At 32.8% G+C, this 25,552-nt stretch overlaps 1 protein-coding gene across 7 annotated transcripts in view; it reads right to left on the bottom strand.

The window, feature by feature from the left end:
* NBEA (neurobeachin) overlaps positions 1-25,552 on the bottom strand; it is a 731,576-nt gene that overhangs the window by 434,158 nt on the left and 271,866 nt on the right. For 6 of the 7 annotated variants that reach the window (XM_055244143.2, XM_055244145.2, XM_063619313.1 and 3 more), the window contains 3 exons: positions 22,633-22,787; positions 20,288-20,414; positions 8,051-8,178 (listed from right to left, as the gene is read on the bottom strand). In XM_055244143.2, coding sequence (XP_055100118.2) covers positions 8,051-8,178; positions 20,288-20,414; positions 22,633-22,787 — 410 coding nt within the window. The remainder of the gene's footprint in view (positions 1-8,050; positions 8,179-20,287; positions 20,415-22,632; positions 22,788-25,552) is intronic. The other variant, XM_063619314.1, reaches the window with a different exon arrangement.

Below are 25,552 nucleotides of genomic sequence, written 5' to 3'. Positions count from 1 at the left end.
AATCAGAGTTATTTCTACAAACAACTTAGTTTTGGTGATTTTTGAAATTAAAAAAAAAAAATCTCTTTTAAGCTACAGGTTCTTCCTATATCTCTTTTCCCCATGTAATTTATTTTGAAGAGACCAACTCAGTTTGTATTGCAGAATTTCCTCCAGTATTAATTTTGATTATTGAGTTCCCATGGTATAGTTCAACACATTGAATATACAGATTTAATCAGATGTGGTTTTATTTTATTCATTCATTCATACATAGAGTCTTGATAGGTGATGGTATTTTTCCCATCTAATTGTCTAGCTGTCTCTGTATTTGTGAGTTTAGCAGCCATTGAAGCTTAGATCTATTAAATTCTTAGAGGGTGCTAAATAATAATCTAACTCACATATCCCACCATTATTTATCAGATGATATATTTTTGTAAAAACAAAACATCCCCCCTCAATAACTTCATAATACAATGATCAGTTCACAAAGAAATAACATAAGAAATACTTTATTCTTTTAATTTTCTTATCAGTTTTCAAAGTAAGTTAGTGCTCTATCATTCTCTAAATTTGACAAAATCATTTTCTAAATTATCAATATGAATACATAGATTTAAACATATCCGGGTGTTTTAATGAATTGCAGTTATTATTGGTTGGTGCAAAAGTAATTGCGATTTTTGCCACTTGCAAATAAAATTGCAATTACGTTTGCACCAACCTAATATACTTATGGATGCTCAAACCGCACCATCTTGGGACAACAGGAATTTCTTTAAGTTAGCTCCTGAGTTCTTCTGACAACCTTGGATACCTTCCTTGCTTTGTGGTATCACAAAATGTTGCAGGTAAATGATTAATATTTCCTGCCCCAGCCTTGAAATCACTTGTTTCTCTATGAAGTCCCTGTTTCTTTCATTGGCAAATGATATTTTAATAGTAAATATGGACCCTAAGTGTACTCACTGCTACTGACTTGGTTTTTGTGTCCAGGCAAAACAATAGACGGGGCTACTAGTATAGTATACATATACCTATAGAATATGGGTATGCGTGTATGTGTGCATGTACATGCATATGTGTGCGTAAGTTCACATGAAAATGTCCGATTCAAATTCCAAATCAAAAGCTTTTACTTAAACTCTCCTATTTTATATCTGGATCGCCTTTCTTCAGCCAGAATTCTGATTTTCAAGAACATGGGATAAAACAATTACAATATTAATAATTACCAAGCAGCTTTATCCAACATTACATAACAGTTTTGTAATATCGATAATATTACTACCAACATAATTACTGCCGCATTTTTCAAAGTTTTCGGAATAAGCAGTCATATCCTTTAATTTCTCCTATTTAACCCTCATTTAGCTATTTCTCCAAATAGATCTATATTTGATGGCCACCATGAGTCCTTGCCACAAATCAGCTGATATCATGTATATCATGTAGCTATAGCTAGATGGTCCCCAGCTAGGCATATTTTGGGGTCCAATGAGATACCTGTCACCTAGTTTTGTTGTAAATGTCCATTCATTGTTCTTGTAGCTATTGTTTCATTATCTATTATTCTATCCATTTTTTATGGAGGAAGTCAGGAATATTTAAAAATTATGCCAGCATTTCCATTTACCCAAATATTCTTGTGTACACTTTTTGTATTATTGTAATTTAAAAACAGTAATTCTGAAATTACATTTTAGTCTATAATTTTTAAATAAAAGTACTGCAAGTTTTTCTGATTATGTGTCTATAATGCGACTACAAATGATCTGTGAATGATATGGAGCTTCTTGACCAGGCTCATTCATTTTATAATATGTCAGTGATGTCCTCTTTGGTGGAGGTAGAAATTTCATGCTATATTTATATACTTTAAAAAAATGCTAGTCCTGGAAACCATAAATATTCTTGAGTATTACATGATTTTAATAAAGTATTTATTAATGCCACCAAAAGCAGAGTGGACCCTTCAATGAAAATTCCTGCACTGCTAACATCTCTTTCTAAAATGTTTCAACTTGCATATAGAGCCTAAAAGGGAGAGCCTCATGTATCTCAGACACCTGTATCCCACCTCAGGCTTAGCTGATTATGACAGGGTCAGACACCTAACCTGGGAGGAACAAAATAATAGTCCTGGCTGAGCCATTCAGATTCTCTCTTGATAAGTTAAGTGACTATAGTTAGATGATGCAGGATATTTACATTAAAAATGCATTAAGATTCAGGGCTAAGGTGCTATGCTAAGATATGTTCTGATGACTAAGCAAAGGAAGTTGGTCTGGGAGAAAAGTAAAAACATTGAGTAGATACACAGAGAGAATAAAAGACAGGAGGCTATAAAGTTGCTTTGAGAATCAAAGGGAGTAGTCTTTGTTACTGACTCTTCTCTCCCATTTCCAGGCTGCCTGAAGATCAACTATATTTTATTTCCTGTCCTTGGACACATATGAGACTTTCTGCTATATCCTCATCATAACTAAGGTACTCTTGAATATTTCTGTGAGCTCCCAATAGAACATAAACAATGCTCACAGAACATAAACTGGATTCTTAGGCTGTTTTGTTATCTTTGGCTGGTAGGTTTCGATACTTGCATACATATCTATTCTAAGTAGTTTTTATGCATTAGTTTATAAATTGAAAACCCATAATTTTCTTAAAGTTCAGTAAGCTTCAAATTACTGTCTTCAAAAATGCTTAATTATTGCTAAGAGAAAACACACATCAAAAGCTGCCTAAAAATAGCTACTGTTAATGAATGGTCTTAAAATGTGAACTACATTGTTCTAGAATGATACAATCACAAGCTAACTAATCAAAGTAATAGATAATTAAGAAAATGAAAGAACACCGACAATAAAAACTACCAAGGACTAATTATCCCATAAGAAATAATTTAAACACAAATAAATATGTGCATTAAGAAAAATGGAATATAAAACATAAAATAAAGAGGCAATTCAAATATACTTTATGGCTATTTGAAGTTAAGAGAGTAATTGCTTTTTCTTTTCATAGACATTAAAGTGTCTTCAGTTACCTAAATTCACTTTTGTTCCTACCACACACACACATATTTATATGGTAAATTGAAATGCAGTGAGATTTATTCATCATAAGCACTATTTCTTAAATGGAACTATTCAAAGCTAGAGTAAATATGTTTTTATCATGTAAATGTCCTGAGTTCTTCATAATATTTTGACAAATTTCTTCTCAAGGGAAAAGAAAAGCATATCAAATTAGAGAGAGAAGGGAAACAGAAGGAGAGGGAAGAACGAAGAATGAGTAAGAGTACATGCTCAAGAATGAGAAGATAAAAGGACGTGCATTTCTACAGGCTGGGGTGGAGAGCAAGTACAGACCTTGGATGAGTGCAGCAGCAAACTCCTAAGTCTGAAGAACTGATCAATACCAGGAATTCTTACCACAGAACATAAAATCTTATCAATCCTTCCTTATTTTCTTTTCAGCGACAGGGTCTCTGGTGCCCAGGCTGGAGTGCAGTGGTGCCATCATGGCTCACTGCAGCCTCAATCTCCCGCTCAAGCAATCCTTCCACCTCAGCCTCCAGAGTAGCTGGTATTACAGGCACATGTCAGGACAGGCCTGGGTAATTTTTTATTTTTTCTAGGGACAGAGTCTAACTATGTCTCCTAGGCTGGTCTCAAACTCCTGGCCTCAAGCAATACATCTGCTTTGGCCTCCCAAGAAAGAAAAATAATATTCTATTCAAGCACAAGGGAAAAACACTGAATATTTATAATGTACCAGAATCTAAGTTAGGTAATGACAATAAAAACAATAAGATATTTCCTATTTCTATAAGTGTAAAATAATTTTATTAATATTACATAAGTAAAATACTATAGGAGCACAGAAGTCATGACATTAATTTGTTTAATGAGCCTGAAAATGGATTCAAGGGATGAGTATAATTTGGGGAGATTAAAAAAAAAAAAGGATTCAGGCTGGGCAGGGTGGCTCACGCCTGTAATCCCAGCACTTTGGGAGGCCAAGGTGGGTGGATCACGAGGTCAGGAGATCGAGACCATCCTGTCTAACACAGTGAAACCCTGTCTCTACTAAAAATACAACAACAACAACAAAAATTAGCCGGGCATGGTGGCAGGCACCTGCAGTCCCAGCTACTTGGGAGGCTGAGGCAGGAGAATGGCGTGAACCCGGGAGGCGGAGCTTGTAGTGAGCCGAGATCGTGCCACTACACTCCAGCATGGGGGACAGAGCAAGACTCTTGTCTCAAAAAAAAAAAAAAAAAAAGTATTAAATGCAGAAAGAAGAGCTGTACAAAAACAAGGAAATGTGATAGTATGTAACTTCTTTACATGTTTAAGAAATTTTTTTTATAGCAAGAAGATAAAGACTAGTTGGGTCTGGGAGGGAGGGTTATGACCAAATTGTGAGGGATACTGAAAGTCATTCTTTTAAACAACTATAGTTTCCAGAGTTTTGGGTTGTATGAACTAGCAAAAATTTAAAGGATCATATTTTAGGGTTGTTAGCTTTTTATACTGCCAAGTTACTGGCATTTAAAAAACAAAACTCAAAACCTAAAAATCTACCATTTGCTATCATCATTTTATAAAGAAAAGTCATCTTAAACATCAGCAAAGAAAGACATAAGTATTACATCCATATAGTTTAAAAAGTAGGATGTATTAAAATTCTTTGAACGTAGAAAGTTACAAGATATAATTGTATACTGCCAGGGGAACACAAAATGAACTTTTTAATATCTAACCTGTTCCAATATTTCATTTCTAGCATAGTTACATTAAAAAAAATCCAGGTTCACCTGGATGCACTGACAACAATGAAGGCATATTCTTAATGGTCTTTCCACTCAATTCAGAATATGTGAGGTAAACAGAGAAGCTAAAAAGAAATAGCTCTCAATTACTCAATCATTTTTCTCTGTGCATTGATGAGAAGAAATAAGTAAGAAACAATCTGAATGTGTGAAGATTCTGGCAAGTAGCTACACACAGGGGTTCCTGATTTTCCAATACAGAGCAGTTAATGTAAAATTGCCACAAATTATCACTTAGGAACCAGTAACGTGAGTCTTATAACTTAACATAATTGTGCCTTTGCTCTGGCAGCTAGAAAACTTGTACAGAATTTGCCTTAGTTTTAATAACAGTGCAGGACTCACTACTAACATTATTACATGACTAACTTTATTCCCTGTTTTATTTTATTATGTCTTTGGTCAGTATTTATACATTTCTGTAAAACCTATCAAATCATTTTAGGAAAAGATAGACAGCAACAGAAAAAATAAAAGGCTTTTATCTGGTAGGGAATGAGGAAACATTTAAGATTTGTTTTTTCAATGATGTTTATTGAACTTCTTTATTTTAATAAAGTAATACATGTTACAGAAAAGCATGAAAATAAAAATACCAATAACCAGCATTCCTGCTCCTCAATAGCATCTAACTACAGGAAATCAAAAGAATTAAAAGCAAAAAAAGGAAATCAAGAAGGACCAACTGATAACCTAGTACCTTTTAGAATCCATAACTATGATGCCACCACTTTTAGCTAACATAATATTTAGGCTACTTTGGAAGGTTTTTATACATGGCTTGATATAATATTTGTAATGTTAATAATATTTGAAGAACTATCCTCTAAATATTGTTTTTGGAAATTATTCATTCTCATGAAGTAATTGTAAATATTAAAGTTGAAGGAGAAAAGAGCTAAAGAAAAATCAAATTTTCACCTCAAATGTTTACATTAATAGTAATGCTAATGACAAAATAAATACATTTAGAAAGAAAAGTAAATTGAGGGAAAACAAATTTTGGATAAACAGAGTTTGAGGTATCCCTGGAGTATATAGGTTTAGATGTCTATGCTAGGTAACTTCAACTATGTCTGGAATTCAGAAGACTGGGTTGAGCTGTTACAGGAGTTAGGTAGAAGCAGGGAACATAACCCTTTCAAACATGTGTGTCCTCATAAAGATGAGGAAGTGGCTTTATAGCAGCAGGAGTAAGACCAGGTATACATAACTACCTCACTGACCCAGTTAGAAGAATATGTGCCCTGCAAGTGGTCAGTAGGCCATCTAGTCTCATTTCCCACTGTACCTTCATATATACTTTCATTATAGCACATATCCTATTTAATTTTAATTATTGGTTTTTATGTCTCTTTGCTCATTAGACTGTAAGCTCCATGAGGAATATTTCTTCTGTTTTGAATGAATCAATGAATACACGATTTTGTGTAATCAATCATATACATCTAGAACAAAGCTATTTAAATTATACACACAATCTGTGGCCAAGCAATAGTTTTTAAGCTTCCAAGAACTTTTAAAGTTCATCTTGGGGCTGCTTTAAATTAGCATGGTTCTTCTCAGAATCCAATTCTTCAGAGCATTTTATACTTCACTTTGTAGGTGGGAGTATAATAATGACAATAGTAGCACCCAGGGTGACAGCCCTACTTAAAACATGAGCAGCCTCCCTACAACACACTAATTAAGGCCAAAGAACCCATTACCTTTCTGGCCCTAATATTCGACTACTGTCCTTCTGGTTCACATGAGACTGGCATTTTTCCTGTTCGTAGATCATACCAAGAACATCTTTCTATCCTCGTTTTAGGGCCAATGTACTGACTATTCTCTCTGCATAGAACACTCCTCTTCTAATAAGCTGCATGGCACTTATTAAGTAAGTTTTATTACTTATTATGTAAGTTTTTGCTCAAATGTAACTTTTACCATGAGGCCTATTTAAAATTGACCACTCTCTTTAAACTTCAACCTAACCTTGTCATTCTGTAATCCCAATTCTCTGTGTTGTATTTATCCTTTTACATAACATTCACTATCTTCTAACATGCTATATAATTTAATTATTCATGTTGTTTAATGCTTATTGATTTTGTGTCCTCATTAGAATATATGCTCCATCTGAAGAAAAGGATCTTTGTCTGTTTACTAACATATCAAAAGTATGTAACATAGTACTTAGCCCAGAAGGAACTCAGTACTTTTGGAAACCTGAGAAGCTCATTATGTGACAATATTCTAACAGCTTCAAATGCCTTGCATAATTTAATCTTCACAAGAACCCTAAAGTGCCATCACTGACTCCAATTTATAGAAAGGAAACTAAGATACAAAGTGGTAAGTAATTTACAAAGGCCACAAAGCTAAGAAAGTAGTTGAACTAGGATTCAAAGTCAGCTCCCAGATGCTGAGCGATTAACTCTCACAGTCTTCCTAATAGAAATACTGAGTAGAAGCAGTTGGGACAATAACAGAACAGGCACAGGAAAACTTTCTTCTACAGTAAACAGGAAGTGAAAAGCAAAAAAGATATACAAGGATGCTAAACCCCAGGATTACCTGAAATGGCATCTAAAGCCATTATTCACCTACAGGTCATCTTGATATTGTCTAATTCTTTCTGAAGCTCAGACATATTCATAAAACAAAACTTTTTAAAAAGAAATACTATTTTGATTAACCACATTTTTCAAAGCCACTCTCCTAGTAAATTTATCTCCTTTGCCTCCTTACTCTATGTAAGCAGCTGTTGAGGAGACACGGCTTCATCAATTCTTTGTTAAGTATTTCTCCAGATTTTTAATGTCTTCTTAGTTAAGGATTCTCACACTACAAATGTTATGTGAATAAGAAAAATCACTTAAAGACGCATGGCTCTGAGAGTCAGAAGGAAATTTCAGAGATCACTGCTTAATAAACAGGTTATCTTAATGACAGGATATACGTCAGCCCTGATAGATAGATTAAAGAACGAAAGCCTCCCATTCTGATACCTTTTCAATGTTCTTCATCTTCAAAGTTTTCTTATTGGCATTGACCATGCAAACATGTTATTTAAAAAAAATGAGTGAAGAGAAAACATATTGAATATCTTATCAGAATTTGTGAAGTAATGCCTTTAGGTTCTTTTGGAAGTACATATTCCTCCAGAAGCACGAATTATGCCATGATTAATACATACATCATAGGAAACTAAAATAATTATAATAGAGAGAGAAATCATACCTTCTATCAATAGCTCTTGTCCATGACTGCCAAGAAGTGTACGAGATAGGAATGGGGCAAAGTCTACAAAAATTTCACGAAGAAGAGGAGCAACTTTTTCTAAAGCTCTTTCAAGTTTTGCAGTGATGCTGTTGAAATTAAGACATAAAAACTAATAAATATAATTCAATATAAAATGTCAAATAAACTTTACTTCTAAATTAAAATCTTTAAAAATCATAAATGTCCTTTCTAGCCCATGGAATAATAGCAAGCTTCATGTATAAGGGACACCCTGTACAGTTTCACATACAGTCATAAGGCTACTGAAAGGTTTCAGCTAAATTGGAATGACTATACTATGAGAAAGAATTGGGGTTATGCCACCCGAAAGGGCCAAAGACTGTCCACCACTCTATGAGTGTCCTGTAAATGAGTTTTTGTATGCCTTCTCTATGTATCTATCCATCAAAGAAAATGATCTGGAACACTGACAGTGTGGGTCCCTGTGCCAGTTACAAATAATTTAATTCTTGCTCTCAAGGAGGTATTACCTGAAATCTGGACAAATAAGGGAATAACTGAAATTCATTGTAATGCAGTTGAATGCTTTGCCAAAGTAAGCATTTTCCATTTCATAAGCCTATGTACTTTTCTTTACAAACTGCTGTATTATTATATAGTTCACTGTTGAATTTTAAGTTAATAGCCATACATAAGCACTATTTGACATTCTTAAAAATACTTTGGTACATGTAAAAGTAAAAAATGGGGAGGAGGAAAATATTTCTGCTTAGACAAATGAATAACATAGTAACAGATTTATCTGTCTTAGATAAAAGTGCTTTGGAGTAAGACTGCTTAAACTAGAATCCTGGCTCTATCGTATACTAGCTAGGTGACCTTAGGCACATTAGGCTTTCTATGTCTGCAAAATGAAGATGATTGTAGTACCTACCCAGTGAGGATTAAATAAGCTAAGGGATGTAAAGTGCACAGAAAAGCACCCAGCACACAGTGAGAAGTCAATAACGTTCACTTTTTTGACTCTACTTTGAACACACCCATATTTACACTCACAAAATGTGATTCTGATACATTAAACAAACCAAAGTCAATATATTAGATGAGCACACATTTTTCTACACTGAAGATATGTACAGTTAGCAATTAAACAATGTTACAAAATAATACAAGTTCTGTCACAATGCCAGGTAACATTTTGTTACATATGAGGCAAAAATTTATAAATGAAAAAAAGGTAATTAACCATAAAATAATTTGCAATATATTACTAAGGTTTAAAACTGAACTATGGCACCTTGTAAATTTTTAAGCAATTAAATAGCTATTAGAGAATAATATCGGATGACTTCTCTCCTAAAAACAGCCAAGTTTCAAATCTTTGAGCATTCTAAGTCTCACCATCAGCACTTCTGTTTAACTCTGTCTCCTCTTACCCGTGTCAACAGCTCTAGAGAAAGGAGAAAGCATGGAGAAAACTCAAGTTTGATCACTGCCACATATATTTAGAAAATTCTGGAGGAACAATTTTCCATAAGAAAAAGGGATTTGAAGGGGATTTGGCAGACTTACTGAAATTAAGAGATTTCAATAGTCTCCCCTACTCTGTAATTCCTAAAGCAAGGACCTCCTGAAGACACTGGTTCTCAAGCTTTAGTGTGGATCAGAATCATCTGGAGAGTCCGTTTAACCAGACTGCTGAGCTCCACCCTAGTTTCTGATTCAGCAGGTCTGTGTGTACGGCGAGCATTTGTTAGAAGTACAAATTCTCAGTCAGTGGTGTTGATGCTGCTGATCCAGGGAACACACTTTGAGAATGACTGTTTTAATGACAGTATTTACTATTAGAGAGAATTAACAAAGCGAGCAAAAGAAACGCTACCTGAAGTCACTGAATAAACATAATCACAGTAAGTTATCTGTTAGTGAACACAAAGAGATTCTTTTTTGAATCTACAATTTCATTAATTCCTTCAAATCTCTAGAATCATGTCCTATAGCTCTTCCTAGCTAAACTAATTGCCTCTACTAAGAAATGGTAAGAATGGTAACAGTGAGTTTATTGAAAGGAAAAAAATCGAAATATAATAGTTTCTGATGCTCAATTCTAAATGAAGTATGATTATTTATTTTTATTTAAGATTAATAAGTGAGAGTAAAATTATTTTAGAAAAATTATTGATTAATGGAGGTTTGCATCATAGCTATTGGATTTAATGTAGTATTATTGAGTTAAAGCTAGGAACATTTTTTATCCCAGAATTACAAAAATACTGTTACTGGTGATTAAGTTAAATATGAAATAGAAACTTCAATTAATCCAAGCAACTGATTACTTCTGTAAGTATGTATAAATATACATTATTACCAATTATCTTGACTACAAAAGTCAAACGGAAATTTGAGTACTTACAAAAATTGAAATTAAGAACTGAGAAGATTTGACACAGCTAAAGAGATAATTAGTAAAGTAGACTATAGGTTAAAAGAAAATACTCAAAATCACTGAGAGAGAAATGGGGGTAGGGGGAAAGGATATAGATAGGTAAGAAACGTATTTTTAAAAAGTCTAATTTTTATGTAAGATAAGCTCTAACAAAAGGATAAAATGGGTCAGAAGCAATACCTGAAGAGGTAATGGCTAGGAAGTTTCAAAACTGAATGAAAGCGATAAAACTTCAGATTTGAAAAACTCCACAAATCTTAAGCAGGATAAATACAAAGAAAATCCACAGCACCTGAAAACATCATAGTAAAACTTATCAACTCCCAAAATACAGAACACCTTTAAAACAGACATCAGGTGGGTTGGAGTGGAGAACAGAAACAATATGACTAGGAATTAACCTATAAAATAAAGAAATAAAACACAGAATGAAAAAAGCCAAAAGACAATAAAATGATATTTTCAAAGCACTCTAAGAAAATAATTGCCAACCTAGAATTCTGTTGGTTCAAAATATCCTTTCAAACATTGAAGTGGATTTCCAAGATGTTTAGAGAAATAGGAACTAAAAATTCATGACAGGTAAACCTGCACTAAATCAAATACTAAGAAGTGTTCTTTCAGAAGAAGAAATATGATACTAGGTGGAGGTCAGACATTCAGAAAAGAATGATGAGCAACAAAAAATGATAGTCATTTGGATAAATCAAAACAGATGTTGACCAATAAAATAAGTATACTTTCTTGCAGGGTATGAATTTAAGATGAACATGCACACATGCATACATATGTACATGTATGTCTGCAAAATTTGGGGTAAATTAAGTTAAACTAGAGTAAGGAAGGACCATGCATTGTCTGGGAATAGGACCTCGATAAATCAAGGACAACTCCTGCAATCTGGAGGATTATCAATTACACACTGTTTCTCAAAGTGTGTTCTCTGGACCAGCAGCATCAGCATGATCTAGCATGATGGTTAATTTTATGGGTCTATTTTACTGGATGTCCAGATATTTGATTAAACCGCACTCTGGGTATGACTGTGAGGGTATTTATTGATAAGATTAACATTTGAATAGGTAGACTGGGTAAAGTAGACTGACCTCCTTCATGTAAGAAGGCTTCATCTAGTCAGTTGAAGATATGAATAGAACAAAAATGTTGAGCAAACTCCTTATGCCTGAATGTTTGGGCTAGGAATACTGGTCTCTTCTGGCCTTTGGACTCAGACGGAAACATCGGCTCTTCTTCAGTCTTGAGCCAGCCAGCTTTTGGACAGGAACTTGTATCACTGGATCTCTTGGTTCTCCGACCTTGGTACTTTGATTAGAACTACACATTGGTTCTCCTGGGTCTTTAGCATACTAACTGCAGATATTGGGAATTTTCAGTTTCCATAATCATGTGAGCCAAATTTTTATAATAAATCATGTGTATATGCATGTATATTCATATGAATGTAAACATCCTATTTAATGTTTCTCTAAATAAGCTTGACTAACACACTTAAAAACTTGTTAGAGGTGCCCTAAATTCTCATGCCCTACTGGAGTCCTACTGAATCAGGTATCCAGCAATCTGTATGTTAACAAGCCCTCTATGTTATTCTGATGCATGCTGATGTTAGAAAACTACTGCACTAAGGAAACAAATAATGTACAACCTTCAACTTAACAGTTTCTTGTTACTTCTCTCTAGAAATTTTTTTGGCAATATGAATAAAACTGATTAATCACTGCCACAGCTTATCAAGAAAAGGTAGGAAGGCAAGGAAGGCAAGGCAGGAAGGCAGGAAGGCAGACAAGCTGGCTAGCTTAAATAAAGAATATCAAGAATAAAAAGAAGAGACATTACTACAGATTATATGAATGTTAAAAGAATAACACGATAATATTATGAAAAGCTTTATGCCAACAAAAACCTACCAAAGCTGACACTGGAAAAAATAGAAAATTTTGGGAGATCTGTAACTAATTAAATTGAAATTTTAATTAAGAAACTTTCCTAAAAGAAGAGATCCAGGGTTAGGTGTCTTTGCTTGTGAAGTTTACTAAATATTTCAGAGGAAAAAATCAAAAAATAATCTTATAGAAGCTTTCAAGAGATAAATCTATTTCACATTACAATGAAATTGAATTTCTTACAGAAATTGAGAATTCTTTTGGCATTTAAAAATTAAATCAATATAGTATACCATGTTAAAAGGAGAAAAACCACATGATCATCTTAGTGTATATTTAAAAAGCATAAGATAAAATTCAACATACATCATGATAGCAAGTTTTTGTTAATTACAAATATAAGAGATGTATAACATTTATTGAAAATTATATATAATTAATAGGTAAGAGGTATCATAGTTAATGATAAATGTTCAATGTTTTTCATCTGAGATGAAAAATTTAAAAATAATGCCTGCTATAACCATGACTGTAATAAATTGCATTAGAGGTACTGGGTGGCACTGTAAGTTAAGAAAAAGAAATTAAAAGGTGCAAGGATTTTAATGGGGGAAAAAACTCCCCCATTATTCATGGATGACAGAATTATGTATATACATATACATTTTTAAACAATCTATAGAAAAATAATTAGGAATAACAAGTGAGCTAACATTTCAGGATATTCTCTCAACATACTGAAATGGAAACAATTAAAAGAATTAAAATTTATAAAAGAAATCATTGACAACATGATAAAAATATAAAATTCATTTGTAGCCTTGAAAAAGTAAGATGGTCTAAAATTACCTTCCATGCTAACAGTTAAAAAATTAGACAAATACAGGGAACAACTGTTTTCAGACAATACAGGGAGTACAGGACTATGAACCCTATGGACGGGGAAGCCAATGAGGTGAGCTCCCCCATCATCCATGTTTCCTTTATGGAGGTATTCCCTATATTATGGCAAATACTGAGTCCTGCAATGTTTTTGAGTTGACACGACTGAGACTGTAGTTCAAAACAGCCAAGGTGAATAGAATTTGCAGGACAGAGTCCCTGAGAGGAGGAAGCTATAAAGAAAAAAACTTCCAAAAACCTGAGTCTTAGGCTGAATAGCAATCTGATTATGTGAAGCCTGAAAGCTCCAAGGGCTAGAATAGAACAATTTTTTGAAAAGAAAAATTATGAAGGAGCTGCAACACAAACATCACTGAGAGTGCATAGTGCTGGGAATAGTCTGTATTCCCTCCAGCCAGAAAGGAGAGATCTCATTAAATACACTGAGCATTCAGGAGAAATTCTAGCAAGTCCACTCTTTCTAAGTGTGGCAAAAGCAATCCAAGAATAGAGGCCTCTCTAAATTTGCCTTAAAAGGTCTTAAAAACATGCCTCATGAGCAAGGACAGCCTTTTCAACAAATGGTGCTGGAACAAATGGACATTCATAGGCAAAAATATGTACCTCAACCTAAACCTCACACCTTACACAGACATCAGCTCAAAATAGATCACAGACTTAAAAGTAAAACAAGTTTTAAACCACAAAACTTTATAGAAAATACAATATAAATTTTGGGAACGTAGGGCTAGGTGAAGAGCTCTTAGACATGACACCAAAAGCTTAACTATAAAAAGGTAAATCTGACAAGCCAGATTAAAAAAAAATTTAAATTTTTCTCTGCTAAAAAACCCATTAAAAGGATGAAACAGGGAGCAGCACGTCTAAAAGAAAACATTTGCAAACTACATTTCTAAAAAAGGACTTGAATTTCAATATAACAAAAACTCTGAGTTCAAAAGTTAAACAGTGATCCAATTAAAAAATAGGCAAAAGACATGAACAGACAATTCATGAAGGAGACATACTGATGGAAAATAAACACAAGAAAAGATGTTCTGCATCTTTATCTATTAGGAAAATGCAAATTCAGACCACAGTAAGATATCACTACATACCTATCAGAATGCTTAAAAAAACTGCTGGTAACAATGAGGAGAAACTGGACCACTCACACATTGCCAGTGGAAACACAAAGTGGTACAGCCACTCTAGAAGACAGTTTTGCAGTTTCTTATAAAACTAATCATATACTTACCACAGAGCCAGTAATCTCACTCTTGGGTACTTATCCCAGAGAAATAAAAATGTATGTTCACATAAAAACAAATATCCACTGTAACTTTATTTTCAATAGCCCCAAACTGGAAAAAAACTTAAATGTCCTTTAGTAGGTGTATGTTTAAACAAACTGTCATCCATACACCATAGAATATGACTCAGAAATAAAAAAGGAACATACTATTAATTAATGCAACAACTTGAATGGATTGCATGGCAGTATTTTTAGTGAAGAAAGATAAATGTCCAAATGCACCTCTGTAAAGTGTATGAATCCAAGAAGAAATAGGGAAAATTAGAAAAAAATATTGAACATAAAAAATACTACATTTGTACAATACAGGTAAAACTGTGCTTGGAGTTAAAGTTATGGCTTCAAATGCTCATATACCGTATCATTAAACAAGAAAGGTCTAAAATCAAAGATCCAAGAGAGGGGCTGGGAAACATCTGTAAAGGATAAGATAGTAAATATTTTAAGCTTTAGGCCATATTGTCTCTGTTCCAACTATTTAACTCAGTCACAGTAATGTGAAAGCAGTGATAGGCAATACATAAGCAAATGAGTGTGGCTGTATTCCAATAACTTTATGTACAAAGCTGGTGGCAGAATGATTTGGCCCATTGTCCACAGTTTATAGACACTCAATCTCAGTTTCCACTCTAAGATACGGAAAGAAAAAAGCAAGCAAACGTGATGTAAATAGAAAGGAGTAATAAGAGCAGAATTTACATAATAGAAAACAAAAAAACTCTAAAAATATTAATGAACACAGTATCATTTTTGGGGGGAAACCATAATATTGAAAAGCAATAGCTATTCTGATAATGAGAAAATGAGAAAAAACAAAAATTAACAAAATGTGAAATGAAAGAGGGAATATCATTAGAGATCATGCTTATATTTTAAAATATTAATAATAACATTTAAAAAATTACAAAGAATTTATGGTAATAAATCCAACAACTTAGATAAGATGGGTAAATTCATTGAAGACAAAAATAACAAAACAGATACAAAAATAAATATACTATCTGGATACTCATTTATCAATTAAAAAAACTGAATCTGTAATTTAAATTTTCCCAGAAAGAAAATTCCAGGCAGAAATGGCTCTACTGGTGAATTCTCAAACATTTTAGGATAAATAATACTAAAGCTACAAGTGACATTATGTCATGCATAGAAAATAATAAGGAAACTACAGAAAGTGTTAGATAGATTATGTGAGTTTAGAAAGTTCTAAACAACTTACCACGTTTACTAAAAGTGGCAAGATTATAAAATATAAAATCAATATATAAAAATCAATACACTAATACAAAATTGTCCCCTTTTTTCAGTTTCACTGAGGTAAAATTGACATAGACAATCATTGATTTGCTATTTTTAAAGATACATTAATTTGCACTTCCTATAATTTCATAAAAATGGAATCATACACTATGTACTCTTTTTTGCCTGGCTTCTAACTCCCAATTGGAAATTTAGAGCAAAAAATCTAATATAATATCATCAAACACATGAAAATTTAGAAAAACATAAAAATTTTAAAAGACATAAAAATAAGTACAAGTTTTACAATGAAAGCTACAGTAAGTTGCTGAAAAAAATTAAAGATCCCAATGAATGACAATTTCAAAGGTTTGAATACTCAGTATTACGATGAAGAGTCTCCTCAAATTTAAAGGTTCAACAGAGCTGTAATTAAAATTTCAGCAGAATTTCTTTTTTTGTTGCGTTAGAATTGACAAGTCACTTCTACAATTTACATGAAAATGCAAATTAACCCAGAAAAGTCAAAGCAATTTTAAAAAACAATAGTTAGAGGACTTATATTACATCATCTCTTTCAAAACTTAATATAAAGCTACGATACAGGAAGATAGTGCAGTAGTGACATATAGTTCATGGGACAGAATGGAGTCTAGAAATAGATCTACACATAGGTGGTCAATTGATTTTAAATCAATTCCAAGGTAATTGAATGGTAGTGAAACATTAATATACATAAAGACAGAGCCAAATCCCAAACTTTACCTCACCACAGACACAAAAACTAAGTCAAAACAGATCAGAAATCTAATAAAGATAAAACTACAAAACTTCTATTTTAGAAGAAAATATAGTAGAATATCTACATGACTTTGTGGTAGGTAAAGATTTCTTATGATTTACAAATGGCACAAATCATAAAAGACAAAACTATTTGAGACAATGAACTTTGTCAAATTAGAAACTTTTGTTATTAACAATTTTAAGAAAATAAAAATATATACAACAAAATGGAACAAAAAATTCTAGACTGCATGTTTCTCACAAAGGACATATATGAAGAATATATAAAGAACTCATATCTCAAGAAAAATTTTAAAAGATAGCAAGAGATTTCAATGGCCCATAAGCATATGCAAAAAAGAATACTCACCATCATTAATCAATAGGAAAGAAAACATAAAACCAAATGAGATATGGTTACCCACCCATTATAGTCTTAAAAAGACTGACAATACCAAGTGCTGACAAGAATATGGAAAAAATAGAACTACACATTGCTGACAGTAATATAAAATGATACAACTACTTTGCACAACAGCGCAGCAGTTTCTCATATGGTTAAGCATACACTTACTATCCAACCAGAATTTTTCTCCTAGTGTTCAGCCATAAGAAATGAAAATTTATGTCCACACCAAGATGTGTTTTCAAATATCCATAGAATCATTATTTATAACTACAACAAAATGGGAAAACCCAGATGGCTATCAACAGGTGAAAAGAAGAGTAGATTATTAATAGCCATATAATGGGATAATACCTACCAATAAAAAGGAATAGACTACTCATAAACAAAAAGACATCGATAAATCACAGATCATTAGGATGAATGAAAGAAGACAGACACCAAAAATAGAATGTACTGTTGATTCCATCTATGTGAAAACCTTGAAAAGCCAAATCTAATTCACAATGTTAAAGCATTTCGGTGTTTCCCTGGGGCAGAGATGGGAGTGAATAACAAACAGGGCACACAGAACTTTCGGGGTGATGGGTATATTCTACATCTTGATTGTGGTGACGGTTATATGGATGCATAAACTAATCAAAACTCATTAAAATGTACGCTCAAAATGAGTGTTTTTTATTGAGTTTAAACAATATAAACAAATAGTTTCAATGAAGTTTATCTGAAAACTTCAGGAAAATAGAAACATATACAAAATATTCAATTCCTAAGAATAAATCAATTTAGAAACATGTAAGACTTCTACATAGAAAACTAAAAATCATTACTGAAAAAAATAAGAACATCTAAGGAAACGGTAGGAATATATGATAATCACAGTTTGTTAGTCACAGATTGAATGAGACCTATATAGCCCCAGCTGCAATAGATCCAAATACTCCATTACTTATGAAAACCCCAGCAAGTTGTTTTTAAAATGGATATTGACAAACTAATTATAAATATAAACGTAAATGCAAAGCATCAAGAATAGCTCAGACTTTCTTGAGGAAAAATAACAGGGTGAGAAGATCTTACTCAACTCAATATTTATTAAACCTAAGGCTAATTAAGATGGTATGAGTTAAAGACAAAGAGATGAGGCAGAGCTGTTTGCTGAACTATAATGAAGTGTATATGAAAAACTAATTTGTGACAAAAATGACAGAACACAGGAAAAAGAAGTGTCTTTCAAATAAATGGTGCTGGGTCATCTTCATATACCTATTACTCCTACTTCATTATAATCACAAAAAATTCCAAATGGATTACACATCTAAATACAAACAGCAAAGAATAAAGCAGCCAGAAGGCAAGACAGGGAAAATGTAGACAAAGCACTTACAACCTCAAAAGCACTTATACACCAATAAATTATAAAGTGAATTTAACTAAAATTTACAACTTCTGTTGATTAAAATAGACCATATTGATAATGATAAGAAAAGCCAGAAAATGGAAGAAGATATATGTATGGCATATAATCTATAAAGGGCTCATTTTCAAAAAATTAATAAGCAAAAGACAAAAAAAGCCCACCATTTAAAAAAATGGACTAGAGACTTCAACGGCAAATCAAAAGAAGAAAACAAAAGACCAATGTATTTAAAAAGTGCTCAACCTCATTTATCATCAGGAGAATACAAACTAAAAATACAATGGAATGCCACTATACTTCCACCAAAATGGCTAAAATGACAGACTAAATACTAAGTCCTATCAAAGATATGAAGCAACAAGACCTCTCATCGTCTGCTGCTGAGTTAGTAAACTAGTACAACCACTTTTGAAAACCATTTGGCATTATCTACTAAAACTGAACATATACAAACACTACGAATCAGCAATTACACTCCAAATTATCTAACAAATATGCATATTAATGTGTAGTGCACACACGTAATAGTAGTACACTCATAGTAATTATAAGTGGCCTTATCTATATAGCAGTATTATCTGTAATAACAAAGAAATGGAAAATTCCAAATGCCCATCCTCAGTAAAATGAATTAATAAATTATGGTATAGACACATAAATAAAGGAGAATAAATGAATAAACTCTTGTTATATGCAACAATAGTAGATGAATCTCATAAAAAGAATGTTGAACAAAAGAAGCCAGAGACAAAGAAATACATCTGATGTACTTACATTTACATAAAATGCAAAAAGGACAAAACTAGCTTAGTATTAAAAGTCAGGGTAAGGAATTGGAAGAAAAGCAAGAACAGTGACTGGGAAAAAAGTGCTCAGTAGGCGTTCCTGGTGTACAGTCTATTTGTTGACTTGGCTGATGATGAGTGTGTTCATTCTTTCAATAAGTTTTATATTCTATATTTGTGTTATACTTCTATAAAAACTGTGAATACATACACGTGTGTGTGTGTGTGTGTATACGTGTACACAATCTTACTCCAAGAATGAAGGCCAGTCTCTTCTAGGAATGGTCTTTAATCATGACAGATAAGGTAATGTTTGCTTATTCAAGTTCCAATGATGTTATATATAACACTGTAGATTTATTTTGAAAGTTACTTAGTTAGTTAGTTAGTTAATTAATTTATTTATTTATTTGAGACACAGTCTCACTCTGTCACCCAGGCTGGAGTGCAGCGGTGCAATATCGGCTCACTGCAACCTCTGCCTCCCGGGTTCAAGTGATTCTCCTGCCCTAGCCTCCCTCCCGAGTGGCTGGGATTATAGGCGTGCACCACCACACCCTGCTAAGTTTCGTATTTTTAGTAAAGACAAAGTTTCACCATGTTTTCCAGGCTGGTCTCCAACTCCTGGCCTCAAGTGATCTGCCCTCCTCGGCCTTCCAAAGTGCTGGGATTACAGGCGTGAGCCACCACGCCTGGCCTGAAAGTTTATATTTTAAATTTTTTATCACCCCCTAAACATGCCCAATTTTGTCATGTTACCATTTGTACGTTTTAACCTTTACTGAAAATAGTAACATGCACTAAATGACAGTGAATTACTAATACAACACAACAGTAAACATTTTAAAATCACTGAAGATCTCTGCTTAGACCTAAATATATCACAGATTTTTACATAATAACTAGCCAAAAATATCAGAATTGTGAAATGTAATCACAAAATAATTAACCTTCATTCTCAAGAAATCTTTCTATATTTTTGTATTTTTGTGTACTGTTTCACTACATTTAAAAAGAGTTAAAATGAATAAAAACAAGTAGTCATGCATACCTCATATTTTCAGCTGAATCTTCTGGCATTGGAGCAACAGTTTGTACAGCTGGAAGGTTTTTGCTGGTAGCACCATTCACAAAACTAGAAGAGGAGGAAGAGGAGGAGGACCCTGAATCCACGGCACCTGTTCCCAAAATAATAATTTTTAGCCTTAAACATAAATTTATTTTAAAAAATTTTAATTACACCATTACTATCTGATTTTGAAAGAATTACTCATCAGAATTTCAAAACCGAATTTGACAATTAATCATTTGGCCATTAGTAAGTACGCTAATAAATATAATTTTATATAACAGATGTTGCATTGAAATCTAATTGACTTACTTACATTAATCTAACAAAACTACATACTACAAATGGGGTATAAATAAAAAACATCAACAAATGAAAAAATTTTTCAATAAAATGATGCTGATAAAACAATGCAAATTTAGGTGTGAAAAACTTATCTTTTTATAGCTACATTGTAATATTTTTGGTTTGCATCATTTAAGACATAGTTTGGAGTGAACTATCTGAGCATAAATTTGTGGCACTGCAGCATCTAATGTTCCTTTTGATAAGATCACTGCTTAAGAAGGGCTATAATGAGTTACATTAGTACCTGGTCTTAAAATAATGAGTCTTCCCTCAATGATATAAAGATACCATTTTAGTAAAGATTTTTCTAACATACGCCACCTAAGTATATTAAATAGCTGTGGAGTTGAGGGACATCTAGTGTTCCTAAATATTATCATCTTATACTGATTCCCATAAAACTGAATAGCTTACTGGGATTTCCACTATAACATTTTATAGCACCTATGTGCCAATATTTGAAATGAACAGTATGCCCAGTTTAGCTGTTGGCTCACAATTTATACACACACACATACACACACACACACACACACACACACACATTTTTAAGAAGTTTATCACTTACATTTTTATTTTTCATTGTAATATTATATACTTTATACTATCATCAAAACTCTTGCTACCATCACTTTCCATATTCATTATTAATTCTTAAAATAGAAATTAAAAAGAAAACATCATGACTTGTCTCATATAAAAATAAAAAAGGTGATTTCATTTTGCATTTACCTAACTCCTAACAAGAATAAGGACTTCATTCACATTTTTAAAATCTTTACAGTTTTAAAGTATATACTTTAGTAAAAGAAAAACAGTTTTACTCCTATTTCTAGAAAGCTGAATGAGTATAAAGAATGAAACTCTAATACTGGAAAGACTTTAAAGTCTTCAGACAAACCAGACAGAAATATCTATTTATAATACAGGCAAACAATAGATGGTCTATTCTTTGACACAATGCCATTAATGACATTTATTTGCCAATATAAATATTCTTAATAGAGTACATTCTACTTACTACAACCCCATAAATGTGTTGTTCATGATATGTTAGACTCAGGTGGTATGATAAACAAGATAGATGCAGAAAGCACAAAAAAGAGCTATGAAATTAATAAAAATGGGAAGAACCTAAGTAATGATAATAAATGGAAAAGTTCAAGGCTATACAGTTTGGAGAAGAGAAGACTACTATAGTCAGGGAGGAAAAGTCAGGGATCATCTGGCGCTGTATAAATACCTAAAATGGAATCACAAAGATTTGGGTAAGGATTTATTTAGCTAATAATCAACAGGAACATTTCTGGAAATTTACAAAAAAAAAGGTTATTTTAGGCAGACTTTTAATATTTGCAATGATTTGAAATTTTTTGTTCCTAGATTCATTAGGAATTTGTTGGGCAATGAATTGGATCAAATTATAATCTATGTATATGAATTAATTCAACATCAAACAATGGTTCTTATTCACATGCACTTTTTATCAAGTTGAGGTGCTGGCATATCGTCAAGGTTCTTAGGGGAGCTCTGCCTCCCTTAGGGGATTTAGCAAAGAATATATGTTAGAACTCAACCAGTCATGTCCCCAAATCTGCTTTCTGTCACTACCATTTTTAGTACATCTTGATATTCTTCATACATTTTACTGATTTTTACATATCAAACTTCAGTGTTCAAATTATCCTTTGCCTCTACTCCCCAAATATCTTTCAGTAATCTGATTTCACTCTGAAAATAAACAGCACTGTTTTGAGAAGACTCAAAACCAATACTGTCCTCTAAAATGACCACTAAAAAATGCACTCTACAACTATAGACAAATTCTAAAAAGTCATAACATAAAATATAACCTTCTTAAAAATTAAGATAATCTTAAATGATTAGGATATTTTAATTTTTAAGATCAAATAAGCAGAAAAATGAAGATACAGAAAACATAAAAAGATGAGTATCACAAAAATATATAAGGACAATACCTGTTGTATTAATCATACTTTTTGGTGTAGCTCCAGTAGCAGCAAATATATTAGATGTACTGCCTGTTGGCAGCCCACTTCCAGCAGTAGTGGCTCCCACAGTGGTTACAGCTAAACTACCTGGAGGTGGTTTCTTTACAGGCACCACAACACTCCTGCCAAGAAATGAAGGATTGAAAATAACAAACGTGAGGTTGAAGATGAATTCAGATATACATAGTCAACATCGAATTTCTCCCTCTTTCTTCTTTTAATTAAAAAAAAAAAGTAAACTCCTTAGTCCAGCTTTGTCAGTAGAAAGGATAAGGACATTAAGCATATATTATAAAGTGTGTTGCCTAATTGATTTGGCCAACATTTTTGTAGACTTTGGAGTCTGCAAACCTTTCTTAAGATGGCATATGGACTGTGATCATAAATCTGGGAATATTAAGAAATTTGTGCTAAAGTTAGGAGATTTTGCCTATGCGCATAGAATTTTTGGCAAAATATACATTAAAAATGTCCACCTTATCCATATCACATTCTCCATGTTTAAAATATTCATAAATAGGTAAAAACATAAAACATTTGAATGCCAATTTTTTTATTTATTTGTTTTTTTGAGACAGAGTCTCACTCTGTCACCCAGGCGGAGCACAGTGGTGCCATCTTGGCTCACTACAACCTCTGCCTCCTGGGTTCAAGCGATTCTCCTGTGTCAGCCTCCCAAGTAGCTGGGATTACAGCTACATGCCACCACACCCAGGTAATTTTTGTATTTTTAGTAGAGGCGGGATTTCACTAGGTTGGTCAGGCTGGTCTCAAACTCCTGACCTCAGGTGATCCACCCCCTTGGCCTCCCAAAGTGCTGGGATTACAGGCGTGAGCCACCGCACCCAGCCTTTAAATGCCAAATTCTAAAGCTTCTTCATAGTAAAGCTGAAAATTAAACCAAGGAATAATAAATAACATCTAAGGGTATAATAACGTTATGCTTTATTTTTCTGAACAAAATTGAGTTGCTTTTATAGTAGGAATATTGTTATAATGAAAGAGAACGCAGATGATAGAGAGACATTTGGTTAGAAGTTTATTTAGCTTTTCAACCTTGGTTTCTTTAATAGATGAGTTCAACATTTCCCCAGGTTTCTTTAGCGTATTTTAAACGTATTTCATTTTAAAATTTCTGAATTTGACATTGTGTTAAGGTTAAATGACAAATAAATATGGATATTAGTCAATTTTTAAAAATGTATAAAGAAACTACTTCTCTAACTTAATAAATATCTAAACTTTCTTGCAGTAAAGGTTCATTCTTCTTGAAGTTTATAGCACTGCAAACTTCATTTAACAAATATCTTCCAAACCTTACTCAACCATCATTGAATTTATTCATCTACAAATAGATGTATGATCTATTTTAATCAAATGTAATTCTTGGAAACCGGTAACTGACAATACTAAAATATCCAACTTGATTTACATCTTTTTAATGCATCTCTATTTTATACTTACTCAATGAAAAAAATCTACCTAAAGAAAACTACATCAATGGTCCTTTCTCAAATAAGTCTGTTGCTTAAACTTCCTTAATATCAACACTTTTTTTTTCCATAAATAAGTGGTTTTGTTAATATCTTCAGTGACTTCTTTAATGTTAATAATCTAAATTTGTAATAATTATTATTCTTAATTTTAGAAATACTGAAAACATTTTGTGTGATCACGGGTATTATAATCTTAAATAGTTTTACTCATGCCAAAAAATTCCTTCACTATCTCCTTCTAGGTACTTTCTTCTTTTCTCTTTAAGCATGTTGGTGTCAAATTCTTTAGACTCAAACTTTAACTCTCAATTATCTATCTAATTACCTAAAGCACACATTATGCTTTCAATCTCTATATTGGCAAGTCCTCATCTAATGCCTCCGTTTATTTCATTGAGAGGTAGTGTGACATTGCAGAAAGGAATATAAGATGTGGACTATATTTCAAAACTAAGGCTTGAAAACTGGACCACTCTCAAACTGTATGACCTTACATTTTTTGAGTGTAAAATTGTAAGACTAATGCTACCTCCTTCACATACAATTGGGGAGATTAAAGGAGATCATATTTAAATGGACTTTGTCAATTATGAGGTATATTATAAATGTTAATAACCATTACCACTGTCTAAAATGAAATATATTTTTTGTCTATGGGACATAAGGCATCTACTTATAATGATCTACATAAAAATCAATAGAAAAAAGGAACATGCCAATATTTGGGGTTTGTTTTCAAAATTCTCCTCTAAACTTATAAAATAATGTGAGATGTACTATTTCATTGACTCTCCAGCAAGAAAACAAAACCATCAACTGTTGATTTGAAGAGAAGTCATTAGTGAAAGTATAATGCTCTTTTTTCTGCACCTCTCATGATTTTATTTTAGGACAACAGCAGACACAAAGATGTTTATTTATGGATAAAGAATCATGAGCTAATTAACAGTGCTATGAGATGAATTTGCAGAAGGTAGAAAAACTATTACTATAAATTTCTGATCTGTTGATCATTACTAACTTTGAGCAAAAGCTCTCTGTAACAGACTGGTATCTTGTTGAATACGGAAGCTATGAGAAATAAGTTATATTAGGAAAAATAAGTTATATGAGTGAGAGAAAAAAATCTCTAAATCCTGTAATTATGACTTGTAAGTAAAATATAGAAAGGTGAAATGCCTACTAAAAAATCTGAAAGCACTGAATTAATAGCAATTGATGTGAAGGCCTCCAGATATTTCATTGCTGGCAAACTCAGCAGAGTTTGACAGTATGGCACAGAATTCTAACCCTATAGACCCGGGTTAGAATTCTACCTTCAGCAGTTACTACGTGGTATTGGGCACATAGATCTCTCTAAGCTTCATTCTCCTCCCCATTAAAATGAGATG

The sequence above is a fragment of the Symphalangus syndactylus genome, chromosome 15, assembly GCF_028878055.3.
Source record: "Symphalangus syndactylus isolate Jambi chromosome 15, NHGRI_mSymSyn1-v2.1_pri, whole genome shotgun sequence".
NCBI lineage: Eukaryota > Metazoa > Chordata > Mammalia > Primates > Hylobatidae > Symphalangus > Symphalangus syndactylus.
The sequence above is the reverse complement of the archived record's forward strand: the minus strand, read 5'-3'. Positions and strand labels throughout refer to the sequence as shown.